Source organism: Anabas testudineus, chromosome 2 (assembly GCF_900324465.2).
Source record: "Anabas testudineus chromosome 2, fAnaTes1.2, whole genome shotgun sequence".
Classification (NCBI taxonomy): domain Eukaryota; kingdom Metazoa; phylum Chordata; class Actinopteri; order Anabantiformes; family Anabantidae; genus Anabas; species Anabas testudineus.
This window is the reverse complement of record NC_046611.1, coordinates 12643100-12664192: the sequence shown is the minus strand read 5'-3', so window position 1 is coordinate 12664192 and position 21093 is coordinate 12643100. Positions and strand designations below refer to the sequence as shown.

At 41.5% G+C, this 21093-nt stretch overlaps 2 protein-coding genes across 2 annotated transcripts; one reads left to right on the top strand and one right to left on the bottom strand.

Annotated features, from left to right (window-relative positions):
- Nucleotides 1-51: 51 nt before the first annotated feature.
- LOC113164321 (ubiquitin-protein ligase E3A) lies at nucleotides 52-12375 on the top strand. The gene is made up of 11 exons (XM_026363572.1): nucleotides 52-336; nucleotides 919-963; nucleotides 2079-2383; nucleotides 2482-3731; nucleotides 3839-3983; nucleotides 6095-6300; nucleotides 6503-6667; nucleotides 6994-7149; nucleotides 7247-7320; nucleotides 7437-7580; nucleotides 8112-12375. The coding sequence occupies exons 1-11, from the start codon at nucleotides 260-262 to the stop codon at nucleotides 8230-8232; spliced, it is 2688 nt and encodes an 895-aa protein (XP_026219357.1). The 5' UTR covers nucleotides 52-259; the 3' UTR covers nucleotides 8233-12375.
- Nucleotides 12376-13403: 1028 nt separating this feature from the next.
- Nucleotides 13404-19141, bottom strand: LOC113164323 (cyclic nucleotide-gated channel cone photoreceptor subunit alpha-like). Its single transcript, XM_026363574.1, has 8 exons — nucleotides 18921-19141; nucleotides 18082-18135; nucleotides 17801-17899; nucleotides 17627-17683; nucleotides 15978-16106; nucleotides 15785-15886; nucleotides 15605-15711; nucleotides 13404-15528 (listed from the first exon to the last, which is right to left on the bottom strand). The coding sequence occupies exons 2-8, from the start codon at nucleotides 18132-18134 to the stop codon at nucleotides 14171-14173; spliced, it is 1905 nt and encodes a 634-aa protein (XP_026219359.1). The 5' UTR covers nucleotide 18135; nucleotides 18921-19141; the 3' UTR covers nucleotides 13404-14170.
- Between the last annotated feature and the right edge of the window lie 1952 nt (nucleotides 19142-21093).

Here is a 21093-nt window from a genome sequence, read left to right as displayed (position 1 = left end):
TTCCAGCAGGTCTAGCAGCTAGAACGCAGTGCATTGTGGGTCGTGGGCTAATGGTGAAGTCAAGATGGCGGCGAACCTCAGGCAGAGGCAGGATCCTGCAGCAGGAAGGCCGTGAATGAAGTTTGGAAGAGGAAATCTATCGTCGTTGCCCGTTTAGGCTTAGCCCATCGTGCGACTGAGGTTGCAAATCAACCTGCGGAGGACTTGATACATTCACCAATAACAACAGAATAACAAACAACTGAGGATAAAGTCTCGTATGAATTCCGACGAGAAGGAGGACTGTGAGTGTGCGCCACCACAGGCCGAGACTAGCCCAGCAGGAGGACCCGATAGGTGGGGACGCCTAGAGGAAAGAGTCGGGGATGCCAGGGGAAACACTGAAAGAGATAGCTAGCCGAAGCTAGTAGCTGCGGGGATGCTAGTGCTGCATTTTCAGTATATTTATGCAAGGTTTATAACAACATTGGATAATTAAAAATGTATATTGTTACTAACTTTGGAAACGGGTTTGTGCATTAATAATAGGTGAAATAAGGCCAGGGGCTAGCTAGTTTCTGCTATATTAGCTTGCTAAATCAGCGTCAGGATGTCAAGGTTCCTGACATTTCTCCTGCTTGGCTAACCCTTTAACCCCTCTGAGGTTTTGTTGGATGGTTATTTCTAATACGCTCATGACTAACATTGCATATTTACAATATAAGTTGCTGACTTTAATCTTAAACAAGTCGCCGGCTCTGATGTTGCCTCTCAGCTAGCATGTCACTTTTATAACGTACCTAAAGCTCACCAAATTACTAAATCAAAAATGTTAAAATATTTTACTTAAATGTAGTAATACAGTAGACATGTAGTTCATGTCACTGCAGCCAACTGTCTCTTCTGCTGACGTTTAATCGCTATTTGTTGTTCAATTAGAGAATACGAGGAGCCTGAAATAGAAAACCCAGAAGCAAGCCGAATGTAAGTATAACTTGTTCAAACTGTGTCATAGATGTGGTCGTGAGCTTGTGTTTAAGACTGTGCTTCTATATTCTACACCAGTACATCTTGTTTTGTCGGTTCTCACTTCTTGTTCTTGCTTCATGTTCTTCCCTTTACAGCCTTGTTGACTGTTGTTACAACCCTGTTATAAGATGTTCATGGGGAGCTGTAGTGCTGGGGTCTAGAGCCAAAAAAGCAGCATTACTGTTACCGTCCATCATGTTGTCTGGTTGCAGTGCTAAGTTTGAAGATCAGTTTCTTAAAATGCAAATGTTGTTTATATACAGTGACAAAAAAATCTGACAAGTTTGGTAGAACATTGTGGAGAAAAGCTAGAGCTGCAGCTATTCAAACTATTAATTGAGTTTTTTTCCTCAAATGTAAATAAAACCAATAACAACAAAGGCAGAAATTTTCAGATTTGTTTCAAAGGAGGTGCTTCCCATCATCCTGAGTCTGTAATTAATTGAAGAAAAAAAAAATTCAATGCAAAATGCATGATGCAAGGTGTAGCAACATTCACATGACCAGCACTGCCAACAAGTCTCTCTACCATACATTTCATATTACACTAATAGTATTTCTTTCAGTTGTGTGGGACCAACTTGATGCAGCTTTCCATTGAACAAATGTTGTGGCCAGTACCTGATACCTGGTAATTGTTTTGGTATCACCTCTGTGGGCTGAGATTTAAAAGGTCACATGAAAACACTGCAGACTGCTGTTTGGTCTAGTGTTACTACCACAACTACAGTCAGCTTGTCCGAACATCCTGATTTTTTTATGCTGTCTTTTGTCTTCTGTGCCTTCAATCTCCACTGAAACAAAATATGTTTCCTTGCTAGCAAACAACCACACATCAAGAAACAACAATGGCATTCTATCAGTATCCTCCATTGTTTCTGTTTGTTTCAGCAGTTTCACTGTATCATGTGGCATCACTATGATGACCAACTACACTAAGCGAGTGCTAATTACAGAATGAAATACCTGTTACTTGTTACCACAAGTTGATTTGAGCCATGTGGAACTTTTGATGAATACATTTGATCGAAGCCAACTGACAACATACTATGTCTTACTTCTGAATGCAGGAAGCGAGCAGCTGCCAAACATCTAATAGAACGCTATTACCACCAGTTAACGGAGGGCTGTGGGAATGAGTCGTGCTCCAACTCGTGGTGTGCCTCATCAGTCGGGTTCAACCGCATGGATAACAATGCCGCGGCGGTCAAAGCCCTGGAGCTGTACAAGGTCAATGCTAAGCTATGCGACCCGCACCCATCGAAGAAAGGCACTGCTTCAGCGTACCTGGAGAGCAACGCTCACAGCAACTCAGCCTGCAGCAATAGGAAGCTGAACCATAAAGATGTCAACTCTGTACGGGACAATTTCAAAGGTGAGTTGGTGTTGGACTTGCACAAATTGCGTTTACGAATTTTAGAGTTAAATCTGTCTTTGTGTTTTTAACCATTTAATGTGTGATTTTGCATGTAGATGTGAATTACCTGACAGAGGAGAAAGTGTATGAGATCCTGGAAATATGTGGAGAGAAGGAGGATTACTCGCCCCTGATCAGAGTAATAGGTCGGGTGTTCTCCAGTGCTGAGGGCCTGGTGCAGAGCTTCCGTAAGTCCAAACCTCACACCAAGGAGGAGCTCAAGTCCCTTCAAGGTAAAGATGAGGACAAAGATGAGGATGAGAAGGAGGCGGCCGCCTGCTCTGCTACAGCTATGGAGGAAGACTCCCCCACCTCTTCATCATCAAGGCTTGGAGAGGGCTCATCAGGGGAAAACGATGTCCAAAAACTGGCACCAGACGAGGTGTCAGTGGACATCGAAGCCGTGCGACGGGTCTACGAGCGCTTGCTGTCCAATGAGAAGATAGAAGCTGCCTTCCTGAATGCGCTGGTCTACCTCTCACCGAATGTAGAGTGCGACCTGACATACCATAATGTGTACTCACGTGACCCAAACTACCTGAACCTCTTCGTTATAGTGATGGAAAACAGCAACCTCCACAGCCCAGAGTACCTGGAGATCGCGCTCCCACAGTTCTGCAAGGCCATGAGCAAACTACCACTGGCAGCTCAAGCCAAGCTGGCACGCTTGTGGGCACACTACAGCGCAGAGCAGATCCGACGCATGGTCGAGACGTTCCAGCAGCTCATCACCTACAAGGTGATCAGTAACGAGTTCAACAGCCGGAACCTTGTTAACGACGACGATGCAGTGGTGGCAGCCACCAAGTGTTTGAAGATCATCTACTATGCAAACGTGCTGGGCGGCGACCTTGATGTTGAGCACAATGAGGAAGAGGACGAGGAGCCCATTCCAGAGTCCAGTGAGCTTACCTTGCAGGAGCTGCTCGGCGAGGAGCGGCGGAACAAGAAGGGACCTCGGGTGGATCCACTGGAGACGGAGTTGGGAATCCGCACCAACGACTGCCGGCGGCCACTCGTACCTTTTGAGGAGTTTGTCAATGAGCCTCTGAATGAGGTGCTGGAGATGGACAAGGACTACACTTTCTTTAAGGTTGAAACTGAAAACAAGTTCTCGTTCATGACCTGCCCATTTATCCTGAATGCAGTCACCAAGAACCTGGGTCTGTATTATGACAACCGCATCCGCATGTACAGTGAGCGACGTATCACTGTGCTCTACAGCTTGGTACAAGGCCAGCAACTCAACCCCTACCTGAGGCTCAAAGTGCGCCGAGACCACATCATTGACGATGCTCTGGTCAGGGTATGTGTGTGCCCAGTCCATACATAGAATTGAATTCCCGTTTCAAGTAGATGTGGTTCATTTGTGATGTCTTGCACTCACTTCTCTCTCCCCCTCCATCTCTGTAGCTGGAAATGATAGCAATGGAGAATCCTGCAGACTTGAAGAAGCAGCTCTATGTGGAGTTTGAAGGAGAGCAAGGTGTTGATGAAGGAGGCGTTTCCAAAGAGTTCTTTCAGCTGGTGGTGGAGGAAATCTTCAACCCAGATATTGGTAAGAGAACACACAACAACAACCACAACCACACTGCTGTGAGACTCATTTTAAACAAGCTGTAAAATTCATGGTCACTACAGGCTCTAATTATACTGCAGTTTAAAGAAAGCTCAGTAGCTTTTACATTTGTAGGATTCATTCTTATTGTGTACATTAATGTTTTACTACCCAACTTTATTGCAGAAATAAGAGGCAACAAGGTAACTGAATAGATTATATATGGAAATATCACAAAGCTAGTTCCCTCAAATCATAGGATGTCATTGTCAGAGTTGAACAGGAAGTAAGTCTCTGTTTTGAATACACATGTCCTGAAGTAGTACTGTGCACTGTCAAATATTCAACTATACAACTAACGTTGGTCTTCTAAATATAAAGATGCTGAAGAAGAAAGGTCTCATTGATAATATTTATGTAGGTTAAATTGTGGTAGGTAGAAATTGTGTATTCACAGCGTAGCCTAGAGTTTTGTTCATCATGAAATATAATGTGCAGCTTTGTACTCACCTTTCTACATTAAACTTGTATTAAACTTAAATCTGCAGCAGCTGTCACCAGTTTAACAAGTCTGCTTCTCTTGTTTTTATGGTGCACATTAAACAACAACAGCTCTATGGTAAAAAAAACACAGGGCTTATACTCATATCAAACAAATAACTTATTCCATAAAGACTTCTAGATTCGTTGGTAAATGATTTTTCTACCTCAGTCCTGTTGTCTTCAGTGGAAATTGTGAGAGCAGAGGCCAGCCTGTTAAACGATGATTATCTTTATGAGAGTTTCTGCTAAATGACAGTGTGTAACTGCCCAGGCATTTGGTTAGGTGATTGGTTGGATAGATATATACATACATACATTTTTGCCAAGATTTTGATAGGGTTTTTTATTTCATGAAGTAAAAAGTGCATTAACATCTGAAAATTGAGTTTTTCTTCATGTTTGTTTGCTGAAGTAATTATGTTTATTGTACGTCTTTTCATTACACAAGACACATTCACCAAAATGCATAATGAGCTCCTAAAAGATCGGTCAAATAAACATACGCACAGAGCAAAAATAGATTTCATGACAGACCTTTTTCTGCCTGTATATGAGGGAGGGAGCAGTGTGGTTGTTCGGATGTAATCATCTATCTACAGTGGCGATGGACCACGTGTATATAACATATTTCTGTGAAGTGTCTGCTTTTTGTTAGTGGAGATGAATCAGTAGGAGCACGGATATGGACAGGAATCAGTCTTTGTTTACAAGTATTATCAAAACGTCACGGTACCACTGATATTTTAACTCAGTACTCTTTTTTTTGTGCTCAATCTTGGGACAGGCTTTTTGTAACTTTAAATTAGGTGTGAGTGAGTGTGAACAGCTGTGAGCCGTGAGATAATCTGCTAACCGTAACTCAGCTCCAGCACCCCAATGACCCTTAAAAACGTGGTTTAGATGATTAATGAACGTTTTTAAGTTTGATTCGCAGCTTGTCTGTGTCGAGTCTGAAACAAAAGTCATCATATTCAGTAGTATTGTACACGAGGACCCACTTGATTGAATGGGACACTTCTGTCCACTTAAAACTTTTGCGAAAGGAAACTTATATAAAATGTTATTCACAGTTCAGAAGTCTCTCATAAAAAAACAAACAAAAAACAAAAACAGTCCAATACACAGTCATAATTGAAACCTGTGAAAGAAATTAATCCTATAAACCAAAGACGCTGATTTCAAATATTTCAGTCTGGCATATAAACAGCAGAATGTTTCACATTTTGTCAGTATTGCCCAATGACCATCATTTACAAAATCCCTGAAAGTATCTGGCATCTTTTTTTCTGTCAGGAGCACACACCCTTTGTACAGGTTAAACTTGTATATAAATTATATATATGCCTGTAAATGAGCCACAGTTTTTGTAACTTGATTGTGACTCTCTATTCTGGAGTCTGAACAATTGAGTGGTTTTATGAACTATAAAGATTTCTTAGTTTTTCCCTCAAGATAAAGGATTACTGGTGCTTTAATCAGTTTACATTCACAAGAACAATGAAAATGAGTAAAATGACTAAAAATATTTAATAATGAATGTTTTTCATGTCATTTTTTTCTTTGTTCAGGCATGTTCACATATGATGAGGGTACCAAACTGTTCTGGTTCAACCCATCATCATTTGAAAACGAAGGCCAGTACACTCTGATCGGCATCGTTCTTGGTCTGGCTATCTACAACAACTGTATCCTCGACGTCCACTTCCCTATGGTGGTCTACAGGAAGCTCATGGGCAAGAAAGGAACTTTCAGGGATTTGGCCGATGCCAACCCGGTATGAACCACCTCACTAAATGTTCTGATTTCTCTTTAGCTCTAGACATCATTTAAAAATGATTTAGAGACCTTTCCACTTAGAACACTGTTGTTGTGACACTGTCACTGGGTGATGGTGATGTTCTGCTGCAGGAAGGTTATTTTTGAGCAGCCAGGTTTGTTACTCAGTGTTAAACGTGATATCTGACTGTGTTGGGAAGGTTTTGTACCAGAGTCTGAAGGAGCTGCTGGAGTACGAGGGCAACGTGGAAGATGACATGATGATCACTTTCCAGATTTCTCAGACAGACCTGTTTGGGAACCCACTCATGTACGATTTAAGGGAAAATGGGGACAAGATTCCAGTCACCAATGAAAACAGAAAGGTGAGCCAAACACAGAGTACGAGGTAAGTTGTCAAAGCAGCGAAGACAGGTCCACATTTCTGGAGAGATCATATAACATGCCACAACACATCAACCACAGATGTTGGATTAAAAAAAACACCATCTAAGGTGCAGTCATACACAAATTGCTAATGTTAGCTCACTGTGTGTTTCAGCAGGACAGTAGCTTGATGTTTACAGTGACTTACAGCCCAAGCACTTCGTAATGATACAGCAATATTGTTAATAACTTGTTAATTATTAATAGGTGGTTGAAACATGGGTCTTATTTTTGTTGTGACATTGGTGGATGTGTGTTTGTGCAGGAGTTTGTGGCCCAGTATGCTGACTACATGCTGAACAAGAGTGTGGAGAAGCAGTTCAAAGCGTTTAGGAGAGGTTTCCACATGGTCACCAACGAGTCGCCGCTCAAATACCTGTTCAGACCAGAGGAAATCGAGCTGCTCATTTGTGGAAGCAGGGTGAGATGAATTACACACATTCGTATATGTTAGAAAATTGTTTAAATTTGTTCAAATCCTTCATCGTTATTCATGTTTTGACTGTCACACACCACAGAACCTGGACTTCCTAGCACTTGAAGAAACAACCGAATACGACGGCGGTTACAACAGAGATTCTCGAATCATCAAGTAAGAAATGTATTTTTACCAATCATGTGTTGATTGATTGGTATCAATTCTGCTCACACACACACTCACACTCACTCACTCACTCTGACTGCTTGGGGTGTGTGTTTGCATCGCAGGGAGTTTTGGGAGACATTGCACTCATTCGGTGAGGAGCAGAAGCGCCTCTTCCTGCAGTTCACCACCGGCACTGACAGAGCACCCGTGGGTGGGCTGGGCAAGCTGAAGATGATCATTGCCAAGAACGGCCCCGACACAGACAGGTGAGCTCCCTGTGATCACACTGCAGCTCCTCAGCTCTGCCTGTGATGTGCTCAGGATTCTTTAGGAAGGCAGCACTAAACCTGCCCTGAAGCTGAACTAGGTAGAATTCACTCACTTTGAACAACCAGAGCTTTTGTACGATGTCATAGAAACAGTGCAGTGTTTAAGGAGGCTGCATCAGCTACAGTGGAAGCTGTAGTGTAGAAGTCATTAAATAATTTAAAGATCATTGTCCGATTGACCATTAGCTTCGTTTTGACTTATCATAACTCAACATTTTGATTAGCAACAACCTTTAGTGCTCACTAAACGGCAAAGCTGCTAACGCTCAGGTCTGTGCCAAAGTGTGGATTTACAATATTAATGACTGTAGACTTAAAGAAGTTATGTGGACTACAAATAGATATTTAATGTAAGAGAAGCGTAAAAATCATTTCTGTTATAAAACTGTTGCAGGATGAATTACTGGTCTAGGTAATTAGTGGTAATCAATGGGAAACTCTTGATGTGTGTTTGTTCTGTCTTGGCAGGTTACCAACATCTCACACTTGCTTTAATGTGCTGCTGCTGCCCGAGTACAGCAGCAAGGAGAAGCTGAGGGAGAGACTGCTGAAAGCCATCACCTATGCCAAAGGGTTTGGCATGCTCTGAGCCCCTGCTCCAAACACACAGCGAACAGACTCCTTCTCAGAAAGCCCATCAAACCCACCCCCCCTCCCCGCCCTTCCTTTACCAGACAAAATCTAGAAGGTGACAAAAGACAGAGCAGAGTATGTTTGTAGGAAAAGCAAGTCAATAATGAAAGACGAGAAACGGTCCCAACAGAGCGCTCTAGTAGTTCTTCTACTGTGCCTGCATCATCCCACGTCAGTCAGAGTGAGCACAGAGACCTTCTGATCAAACTACCCACCCCCACATCCACATGATGTGAATGTGCGGCAGCCTCCCCTTCTTCTTTGTTTTTTTTCTATGTACAGAGAGGATCATTTTCCTTATTATTTATTTTAAGGTTAAATGGGTTATTTTTCATGCCTGCCTGTTGTGGAAGTTTCCCAACTTGGGGAAAGAGAGAGGGGGGGTTAGTGTTGAAAATGTAAATTTGGGATGAAGCATTAACAAGTCAACATGAAGCCCATGTATTGAACAAAAAGGCGATAACGTAGCTCTGAACTGATTCACACAAAATCTAGATTTAGAGTAGACTTGATTGTACTCCTCACTGGAAAAAAAAAAAGAGCTGTCCACTCCACTCCCAACCATGGCTTGTTTCTGCCAAGCCCACATTTTGATCAAGGTAAGCATTTGGAAAATCATTTGGTCCGAAACGGCACATTGTCAAACAGCTGGTTTTTCTCTTTTATTTTGGGCCTTTTATTTTTATTTTAGTTTCTTTCCTTTCGTGGAGAGTCAGGGGGCTTAGACTCTAATCTTGTCAGAGCTGTGTAAGTGCACTTAGACATTTTCCGAATGTTTGTTTTCTGGCCGCAGGTTGCCATGATTGTTTGAAGCATTTTATTTCCATGTCTTCCTGTGTCGAGGATTCTAAATAAAAACAGTATTTATGTATCAGTACAGTTTGGAATAACGTTTCGGAGGTTGTACGCATGTAGACCAGTCACTGATGATGTCCTCAGATAGACGTAGAGCTCTTCTTGTGCCAACCTGACTGTCAGTTGATAGGTGAAAACCCCAGTAAGCACTTTGTGTTGTCTACTTCAGGCTTAGTCTTGTGTGAATAGATGGCACACGCTCAGTTTATCTGGAACCTCCACATGTAGAGTCAGGAGGGCAGTGTGGACTAAAAAATAAAGTGTCTCAAACCTTCTCATCCTCACGGACAAAGCCTTGGTACCTTGTAATCTTTCCCCCATTGGATTGAAACCTCAGGCTGTGGTTACACCTGTTGTTAAGTGTTGGCTGGGTGGCACTGTGATGAGAACAGCAGGATCAGAACAATCTGAACAAAGTGATTGTTAACGTCGGATGTGGAATCCAGCGTCACCTGGTCTCGGACAGTGCTCTCTGACCAACAGAGAATCGATTCAGTTCTTATTCATAAACTGGTTTCTGGGCATTGCAATAAAAAAGTTGTTTGGTTCAGAACCTAGAATTCTGGTTCACAGTGAAAACCGGATGCAAGACTGTGGTTCTGTGTTCTCTGGAACCAAACCGGTTCTCTGTTGGTCAACCGTTAGCATTAGGTGCGAATAATCAGTGGTTTGATGTGAACGCTAACGGCTAAATACTTATCACTGATAGTGATACAAAGAATTCAGAGAAAACCTGGTCTGGGATCCGCTTTAACACGAGAACATACATTTACAGAGAAAGACTGGAGGCTGTCACAAACACACTTTTGGAAAAGAAAACCTGTCACGTTGTATATTTTAGTTTCATGTATTCACAGAGGAGAGGTCGACTGTGTCCCAACTGCTTCTAGTCTGTTGATCCAAGCTAATCAAAACAGGTCCGGGAGCCACATACCTCTGACGCATCACTATGATCAGATTTAGAGTAGATTCAGTGAGTGAAAACAGGCATAACCACTGCCCATGGAAATGTCTAACAGATAATGTTTGATTGTGCTTTTTTGATAAACAGCAATTGGAGTATGAACTGTGAAATCATCCCCCTACAGAACAGGCAGATGTTTTCTATTTTCTTTTTTATAATTCTGTTTTTGTTCAGCTAAATCTGGCTGTCATTGTAAAGGACTTACATCATGTTCTTGCGCACAGACTCAGTTCACTGGCTTAAAATGTATTTGTTTTTAAACAACTGGGGTCTTTTGTAGTTTTGACCACGATTCACAGTTAACCACATTATCCAAACCACGGTCGGTTAAATGTCACCTCATTGCATTGTGCAGATTCTAGAGTTGACGTGTCAGGTCAATGCTGGTAAAAAATTTTAACTTTAATTAATCGTATTAATAAAACTCAAGGGTTTAGGTGACATGACTTGAATTATGTTAGTTGAAAATAAAAAAAGCTAAATATTTGCTTTAAACTGATATAATTCAATTAACTTAATTAATAAAATAATTAAAATTAAGGTTTGATGAGCAACGTTATAGTCGTCAGCTCATTTTTGCAAAGAAATTTAAGAAAACAAAAAACTGTAGCATACGTTTGATACTGGTCGTTACAAATATAAAATATCCATTCTAAACAGCGATGGAGAGAAAATGGCTGCTTATTAGCTTTTCTGAGCTTTCAGGCACATCTCATTGTCCTTCAATAAATGACGCTTGTGATTTATGGGTTTATGCAACATAAGGGACACCAAGTGGTTATACACAGGGGGAGATGGTGACAGCTGAGCGATGTCCTCCGTGGTGTTTCTCCTGCTGTTTAGTTTATCATTGAACGAACCCATTAAGCACACGAGAAGTTCAGAAGGTCACGGACCAGGCGCCAGTAGCCATCTGGAGAAAGATCAAGGAGAACATCGGAGCAGTTACCATTCGTCATACGTCACTGATCGTCACTGATCATGTAATAACACCTGAACAAGAGATGTGAATGAAAGCTCCTCAAAATTAGAAAAAACATGTTCTATTTTTTTGTCAAGACCCTAGTTATTTAAAAAAAACAATCAGACAGAACATAGTAGAGTGGTGACGGGGGTCCAGGGCTACGACGGTGTGATGGTCGCTGACCAGTTGTTCAGAGTGGATGTTCTGTGGCGTCGCGGGGATTTCAGCAGTGGTAGCTCATAGGAGCTCTTGAAGCTAGTGTCTTGAAACTCTGCTCAGCCCACAATACGCCACTAAAGCGAGCACGGTGCTCAGCACGCCGCGGTACACAGCAGCCCTGAGCCATTCTTTGTGCTCCGTTGCTCTTATTTTCACTCGGACCTGGGCGAAATTATGTTGGAGGGAACCTCTCACTGCTTGTTTTAGTCTTCGTTGGAGTGACTTTGGTTAATACGAGGCGTGCCTGAAAATTGTAGACAAACACTGGACTGTGTTGTAGAGTCACTACAGTATACAGTGTGTTTGTGATTAACAGTCTAGGCCACATCGTTATACTGTGTGGAAGAGTAAAACAAAGGTAATGGATTACTTACAACTGTTATCGAGCCCCTGTCTAGTTTCAGCTGTTTCATGTTAATTTGTACCTCTGTTTTTTTTGTAATGCTAAAGATGCTGCTCACCTGGACATGTGAAAGGGCTCTAGAGCCTAGTGAAGGTGGAAGGTGAAAGGTCAACCTGACCTTGGAAAGGGAAGCAGTTTTCATAAATTGGTTTGACTCAACAGTTCCATTCTCGAATATACAATCTGACGAAAGGCTAAAGTATCAAGTGTTGTGAAAACATGCTCAATAAAGATGACTGCTTTTTTCCAACTCGCATCGTCTTAAATCCTGATTGAATTCCACAGGTCCTTTGTTGTCTTGGAAACTAATCTGACCCACGTGGTTTCTGGTGTGGTCTTGAACCAGCTACTGCCACCCACCACCACTGGCCCGGCCGCCCTCTAGAATCACAAATGTCCACCGTCTCAAATCACGGTTCTGGAAGACGGAATCGAAACCCCACGCTGTGTTAGAGGCATCCACCTCTTCCATGGTGATATAAATGATATTTTGTTTTACCATTAGTGTATTATCTACAAGTTTTAAATTAACGTTCTACAGTTAGGTCCAGAAGTATACTCTTCTGGACAGTGAGAGTTTTCATGAATTTGCCTTTACACACCTCCACAATGGATTTGAAATAAAACAATTATGACGTCTTCAAAGTGTAGACTTTAACCTTCAGTTTAAAGGGTTTCACAAATATATTGCACTTACCATTTAGGAGTTACAATTAGCAATTACACACTATCACGGGCACAAAATTATTTAGACAAAGTGACACAATTGCCAATAAAACAATAATTCTGTAATTCAATCATCATCCAATACTTGGATGAGAATCCTTTGCAGTCAGTCTGGAGCTGACTGCATCACTAAAAATCATAAAAACTCCATCACTGTCCAAATACTTCTGGACCTAACTGCATATAAACGATTTAGCACCTGGTGTGCTGCATTCAGGGACAGTACAGAGTGTAGGTCATCTGTATTTCAAAACTGTTGATGATGTCAGCTGGGTTTATTAACCAAACAGAAAATCTGAACTAAGGATAAATTAATAAACCCTGTGGTGGGAAATAAATATCTGTAGCAATATTATTCATTTTGTAGTAATTCCAACTAGAGCAGTGTGAATCAGAGTCGGTAGTCTTCACATAGAAAGTCCAAATTTAAAAACTATTTGTTAGAGATATTCTAGCAACTATGCACTTAAACATATTCTTGAAGACAGTCCCGTACTAAAACATTTAAAATGAATTATGCTTCGGGAAATAAACTTTATCATGTGGTTTCTAAAAGATGACATATGTAGCTCTGTCTCTTTCATATTTTAAGTTTAAGTTTCACAGTTTAACTGCTACATCACCATGATGCCCGTTCTGGTCTGTGGTCCCGTGGTCTGTGTGTCAGTTATTATCTTTTTATATTATCATCTTTGCGACTGAGATCTGCTTCTGCAAATCGTGCTCGGCTGCACATCTTCACATTTAAAGGTGAGCTCAGAGAAACTTTCCTTGTACAGTTCACCTCTGCCATCAAACATCACAGTGACCAGAAAACAAGACGCAGTGAAGATTTAATGATGAAACCTTTCTCTGTAATTAAAGTCCAATAAATAATGTTGACTTACATTTTATTTTCTAAATGATTTATCACAATCTAAACCTTTCACCCAGCCTGAAAGTAAAGCAACGCTTTGTGGTTACACGCTCAGTATTTATTGTTTTTGGGTCTAATAAGAATTATGTTTACAATAAAACCATTCATTAATCTTTTACAGTGAACATTAAAAGCAAAAGAAATTTTCACTGCAGAGCATTTTTACATCAGCAGGAAGATCCTTCTCTATTTACAGTGACTAGTCACTTTATATCCTTAGTTCTGCTTTTAAATCATGCTACATATGAAATAGAAAAACAGTATGAAATGATTTTTGTCATTTTTATGTCAATATTTGGCTCTGACACATCACAGTGACTTTGAAATGAGACTAAAAAGATTTGATTTAAGTGTAAATTTATCAGTTTAGAGTTTAGTGGAAAATATTGTTAACTGTAAATATTATAACCTAATTTTTGCTAAGGCTGAGCATGATTAAAATCACTTTTATTACAGGAATGAAGAGGGCACTAAGAAATAAAAATGATATATATTGTTCCACGATACTAGAATGCTTTTTTAAGTAGAATAAGTCTCAGATTTCTCAGTTGCATCACACAAACAGCTCACCTATATACAACAGTATAAAATAAACAATGGTGTAAATCGTACAATATGTTTTTAAAGGACAAGTAAACAAGACAGAGAATCTGTCCTGAGTTCTAAACACTCTACTATCTCAGGAGGAACACAGTTCAGTTTGTACTCACAAAGGACTGAGCCACTCGACTATAAGAATATAAGACTTTCAAGGCAACTCTACGTTTGCATGGGAATAATAAATGGAGGTCAGTCACTGTCCAGCTGCTGTTCAGATGTTGTGTTACATAAATCCTGAGGCCCACCTCTAGTCATTGTCTGTTCTGAGCGTTCGCACCTGGTTCGACATATTTGTGAGTCTCTGCTTCAGTTTGCGCTGGGAGGCTTCATACTGGCTTGTCATCTTTCTCAGTTTGGCTGACATGATCTCAAAACTGCTTTCGATCTGGTTGACTTTGTCCTCCAAGTCTTTGGCATCGGTGGCAGAGACCAGAGACTCGTCTATAAGGTTATCCTTCATCAGGATGGCCCTTCCTTTCTCTTCCAATGCATATTTAGCATCGGGATACTCAACGAGTGCCTCCATCAGGTCGTCTTTGGACAGGGCAAATAGATCCGAGTAGCCCACACTTCGGATGTTGGCCGTTCTTCGGTTCCCTGCTTTACTACCCTTAATACCAAGGATGCTGATTTCTCCAAAATATGCCCCATCACTGAGAACCACAAACTGGGTAACCCCATCATCTGCTACAACTGCCAGCTTTCCTTCCTTTATAATATACATTTCCCTGCCAATGTCCCCCTTCTTACAGATGTAGTCGCCTGGACTGAAGACTTGAGGCTGAAGCTTAAGGACCAACTCAATAAGCAAACCTGCTTCACAGTCTTGAAAGATGCGCACTTTTGCGAGGGTCTCCAGATGTACGTTGATGGCTATCTCGGCCTTTAGCTTGTCTGGCAAGTTCTTCAGCACCAGCTTCTCATCACAGGTTTTCTCCTCCGTCCAAAGGTAGTCAAACCACTTCACCACCCTCGTCTCCAGCTCTTTACTGACCTTCCGAAATTGCATGTACTGCTTGATTGAGTCGATCTTAGCCTGGAACTCTACACGTCCAGCATTCATGTTGGAAATCATGGCACCAACATTACCCACAATTGTAGCAAAGATCAGAACCCCAGTGAGGAAGTCAGCTACCACGAAAAAGTATTCAGAGTCTTGGACCGGGGGTGGTGTCTCACCGATGGTGGTCAGGGTCAGAGTAGACCAGTAAAAACAGTAGATGTACTGTCTGGATAGGCGAGCAAAATCAGGATTCTTCGTGCTCGGATATACCCAAGTGTCTGAGCCAAAGCCAATCATCCTGGAGATGGCAAAGAAAAGGCAGCCATTCCAGTGGATAATGATGATAATGTAAAGGACAAGATTAGCGATTCGGAAGATGTTGGGGAAATTGGTTCGAGTTTCAGTCCGATCAAAGAACTCGAAGAGTCGGGTCAACTTGAAGAGGCGGTTGAACCTCCACTCTGGGTTGTCAACTCCAATGTAGAGGAATACGATGTCAGTGGGAATCACTGATAGGATGTCTAATTTAAACTGGCGTGTCTTCATGTACTTCTCTTTCAGGACCTTTGCATCCCTTACAAGAAGTCCTTGCTCCAGGAAACCTGTTGACACATATGGAAATGATCAATATATCGTCTAGTTTCACTTCACACATTCAGCCAAGATCCCTTCACTGACCTGTCCTGGCTCTCACAAAGGTGTCAGCTAAGTAGAGGGCATCTGAAGTGTAGTCCAAAACCAACCACACGGTGAGATTCAAAAGCTGCAGCTGATTAAAACAAGACCTACAAAGAAAAAACATGATGAAGACACTGGAAGCAACAATAAGAAGAAACCCAATGGGTGATGAATTCCCACCTGGCCACCAGCAACATCAGGTTGTAGAACACCGGGATGGATATTGTGCACAGCCAGTAGTAGTACATATCTGTGGCAGGGTCCATGATCCACACTTCCTTTCTGAACGAGAAAAGCAGAAACACATATTCAGCTCACAATTTTCCCATTTGATGGAAAGGTATATCTCCAAAAAATACAAAGTGGTACTTACGGTTCTTCCTTTTTATCGTCTTTCTTGTCATCTTTCTTCTCGTCTTTTTTGGGTTCCTCTTTCTTCTCCTCTTTCTTCTCGTCCTTTTTGGGTTCCTCTTTCTTCTCCTCTTTCTTCTCGTCCTTTTTGCTGTGAACGTCCATAAAGAGAGGCCGGTGAGCTGAACCTGTTTCATCTCTCTGTCATGCAGTAGTGTCAGAGCGCCTGCAGAGGGCGCTGTGGGTCAGGTTACAGGACTTACAGTGCTCTGACCTCACTGAGTTAAACTGACATCAGCAATGTGATCCGCAGGAGGATGATGTAAAGTAACAGCTTTTCACGAGCGTTGGACTGAAAGGTAGAGTATTTTTCCTTTAAGAGATGTAATTGGTTCTAATCTCTCTCACTTCATTTGAATAATACTAAATTACAACAAAAATAACTTTACATTGGAAGGTTAAGACCCTACAGTACATACTGTACAGTTCAGTGTAAAACAGTCATATTTATATTTCTAGAGTCACATTTAGTAGTGAAATCAACTAGTTTTGTAGTGAACTTAATTAGAATATGTACATTTTATTAATTTCTGCTTAATTGTCTAGTTTTTAAAAGCTCACTTGAGTGATTGTGACTCAGTTAAATGAGTGGAATCAACTTCTAAAAATTCACTTAACTCACTGATTAAAGATCAAAACTAGTCGACTTCCCAGCATGCATTGTTTGGAGGGTAAAACTCTGCTTAGATATTTTGTTTATATTTCTATTCATGATAGCACCTCTCTGTGTGGCTGTAATACGTGTTAAATTAAGTCATGTCATGTTTTTGCTGCTCATTCTAATAAAAACGGTCGACTTATTTTTTCTAGTAGCTTTACATTTGTAAGGTGAAATTGTACCATTTCACCTTCATTGAAAAGTTTGACCTACACAAAGTGGAAATTATGTTGCTAAGCTGAATGGAGTTATGCAGTAAGTAACTCACAATGTAAACAAAACAAATTTGTTTTGAATATTACCTTCAAAGTAAACAACCTGGCCGTCTTTTGCTTTGGTGACAGCTTTGTACGCCACTGTGATTTTCGCAGTCACCCTCATGAGATCATTCCCTGCTCCGTTTTTTCCACTGCCTCAAAGGAGTTCCCACTTATACTGAGCACTTGTTGGCTGCTTGTCCTTCACTGTGTGGTCTGTTCACACTCTCATACCACATTTTCAATTTCTTATGCTGTCATAGTCCGGCAGGACAGAGTGGGGAGGAAGTCTTACACTAGAGCAAGCTTCATTTGCAAAAGTTACATATTGTGTCTTTAAATGTGCTTTGAATTCCAAGTAAATCATCATAACTAGTGTCACCAGGATTAGATCTGTCTCTTTATGATCATGTTTTTAAAGACATTACATTAAGAATCCTAGAAATTTAACTAAGGCACCTGAAAACTATTTCACTATGTTGTACTAAATGAAGCTGGCTAATATTGGTGAAAGTACATCAAGACATCTAAACTCAGATCTCAAATATGAAATCCACAGTATTTTTGCTTTGTTTCAGTATCATAGTGTAGAGAAAAACTATTGAATGAGAAGATGTGTTCAAATCTTATCGGCGAACCGTCTGAACTAATTGGTTAAACAGCAGGATCACAGAGAACAACCATAAATCAAATTACCCATCATTGTTGTTGCAGTTGTTCATGTTCTGCTCAGCAAGGAGCCACTGACCATCACTGCAAGAGGAAAGAAAACACTGCATGACTTTGAATATACCATCACAATATCTGTCTGATGAACAGTTTGTTAAGTGTGTTCCTCCAAACACTGTTTGCTGCAGGCGTCCAGCTCACCTTCGTCTGCTCCTCGTGTTGTCCTCCGTCCCGTGCCATCTGACGCTGGACTCTGCGGGACCAACACTGCTCCCCCAAAACTTCAGCATCGCGAACAGCCTGGAAGACACATCAAAATGTCCATGTTAGTTCATCAGCTGATGCTGTGCAGGAAAACGTGGGCATGACAACAGCTGTGGATCGTGCACCTGAGATTTACCTGCCCGGGCACTACACTCAATTTAACATCAGCTCCTATCACTGTACACTATTTGAGTGTGAGAGTAATTAGTGTGACTCACCTGGACACAAGGCCTGTCCCCACCAGAGATGTCTGATCCTCTATGTCCATCATCCTGGAGACAGAGAGCAGGATAGTTAGATGACGTCACAGTCACAATGACTTTTTATAAATAACTAAGTGAATCTCAGTTTCCTGGTTTTCTGCTTTCTCAAAGTGGCAAATATCACAATAACACAATATTTCTAAGCTGATCAATCAGTCACTTTTTGTGGATGCTGGAGGAAGCAAAACATCAGCTGGAGTCAGGTGTTCGCAAACCTGGAGCCCAATCGATGAAACAAGATCTGGACTCTCAATAAAGAGCTGCTGATTTGCATGTAGCTGGAAGAGGGCTAACCAATTTACAGCCAAAACATAATACATAATAACACAAAATATTAATATTCATCAATGTGACATAAGGAATTCTGTATTGACTAGTAAGAGTATTTTTATTTTCTGGACTTTTACTTGAATAACATTTTGAATGCAGGACTTATATTGCAAGGTTCTTATATTCAGAGTACTTCATCCACCACAGTGTAAGTGTGTTTGTATCGTAAAGTAGATTTGATAGATTTTGATTTTTAGTGCTACTGTATTAACAGGTTTGCACATATACACAGTGAACTTCAGGTACTTCAGTTCCAGTTATACTCTTTACACTCATCCTAGCCAATAGGTGGAATCACTGTGGTTCTTCTTTAGAGACTCAAATCCTTTTCTCCCAGATTACATCAGCTAAAATTAGATCTTCAGCTCCGACTTGTTGAGCTCAGCTTCAGACTTTAGTGGTTTTCTAACAGTCACAGTGTGAAATTACCAACAGTCAGTTTCTACAGCGTAACCGTAGTTTACCTGAGTGTTAGTGCTGATCAAGAACAGTCCAAACAGTGAGCAGAAGTCAGGGGCAGCTCCCAATCAGTCCCATTGTTTGATCTTCCTCCGTCACATCAAGCTCGAGGCTGAGAGCAGAGCCGAGGACTCATGTTTGCACATACAGATCCTGCCCCGATGGAGTTAATATCAGTCTTCAGCAGAGGAGAAAACACATGCTCATGATTTTCTATGGATGAGATCTGCCCTCGCTCTTCATCCCTACTGCACCTCCTCCCAGCAGAGGATGCAGGGAGGAGGAGGGGGAGGAGAAACAGGCAGGAAGGAACCATTTCATTGAAGGGAACAGGAATGAGGAGGTAAATCATATTTGTTAATTATGAGTTGCTGTTTGATTTCAAAGCTCGTGTCACTGAACAACATCTTGTCACCAGCCTCACAGTGTGTCGTTCACTTACACGTTCTTTATGGACAACATTATCATCCCCATGGCAACAGAGAGGCCCGAATAGCATGGTGCTTTTGATAAAAGCATTTATCACAAAGTGAGACAGTAAAAGAAAACTAAAGTGAGTGATCACTTGTTGGTCGGTTTTTCAAATGATAAAACCTTAATTACAGTGTAACATTCAAAAGTAGTGAAGAACCAGTGTTTTACTGCCTCTAAGAGCATCAAACTGTCTCTTTATTTATATCCCTTTCAGTCTGAGTAAATCCTCTTAGAGCATGTGCAGCTAAAGATGAGACATCAGACTCCACCTGCAGCAGCCTCAGCTAATGTCAGCCCAGCTTCTAGATAATTAGAGATAAATAGACACGTCGATAATTAATAAATCAAATAAATTCAAAAAGAAGAATGTAAAGAAGTCGAGTCTGGAGCTGCACAGGTTAAATATTTCACTACTCATGAAGTTAAAGAAGCAGCTCGGTTGAACTCCGGGTCAAAGGCTGCTCCATCATGGACTGAACCCAGCATAGACAAGTGCAGAGCTGCAGGTCTGGACATTATGAATGACTGCCTACATGGGCTGACTGCAGCTCAGTCAGTAAATTTGAATAGTTTCCCTCTGGACCAATCTGTCACTTTGACATTTTTAGCTGAGCTGCTGCTCTGTCTTGAACACGCTCTGACTTGTCTGTCAAATTGCACATTTCTTAATAAAAATGATGTAATTTGGAAACTTGACATGTGAAATAAACTCGTGCTGCTAATTATTCTTCTCAGATCAAAATTCTTTCTCTTTAACAGGCTGATGTCTCTGTGTGTGGACCACAGCCTCAAAGCAAAGTCAGATTAGCTGCTGTCAATGAGATTAGAGTTAATCTGTTGGTGCTTCTTGGTGAGCACACAAAGAAGATGGATCACAGTTGCTGATGTAGGAAAACATCACAGTATAAACAGTCCATTACTTCCAGAGAACTTGCAGACTGGGATGAACATGTAATATAATGGACAGCCTGTCATGTACAGAGCACAGATGAACTCCATCTTGCCACATGCGGCTGTGCTGCTCTGCCTGCTGCCTCACTGAGACAGGTGAGGGGTTGGAGCTGCTCTCCAGCCTGCAGCACTCGCTTCAAAACACTGTACTGTAGGTCATCCATAGTTAATCACTGGCCCCCTGTGCATCTATAATTGCCAAGCTGCACTTGATTCAGCTCGTTGTCTCTAATGTGTCCCATGTGTAGAGCCTTCAGTGAAAAGATCCAGCCCTGCCCTCGACCAGTTTCTAGCCACCGACCTGATACTGTTACTATTTTGAATTATTACATTAAAATAGAATTCAAAATAACTGATTCAAATCTGACTCTATATGGATACAGATCTACAGGATGTGGATAAAGGGAGTGAATGAAGTAACAGTCAGCTGCTGTGTAAAACCGGGGTCAGCACTGGGTCCTGGAGGACCAGTCTCAGTAGATCAAACTGTGGCGTCGCTCTTGTTATCAAGTCCCAGTGCTGCTGATGTGTTAACAAGCTGTTGACAGCCAGCACTGATCTGACGCCCCAATTAAATTCATTACGGCATCAGTACCAGCTCTTTCTGCCTTCCCACAGGAGCATCGCATCACAGTTGCTCCATAATCATCAGCCTCTTCCTCCATTTACTCTGGGTCAGTTCAGTTCACAGTGTGATTTGGTGATCGCCCTCAAAAAACCAGAGCAAAGTCTTGAAACACCCAACAAGGTGTC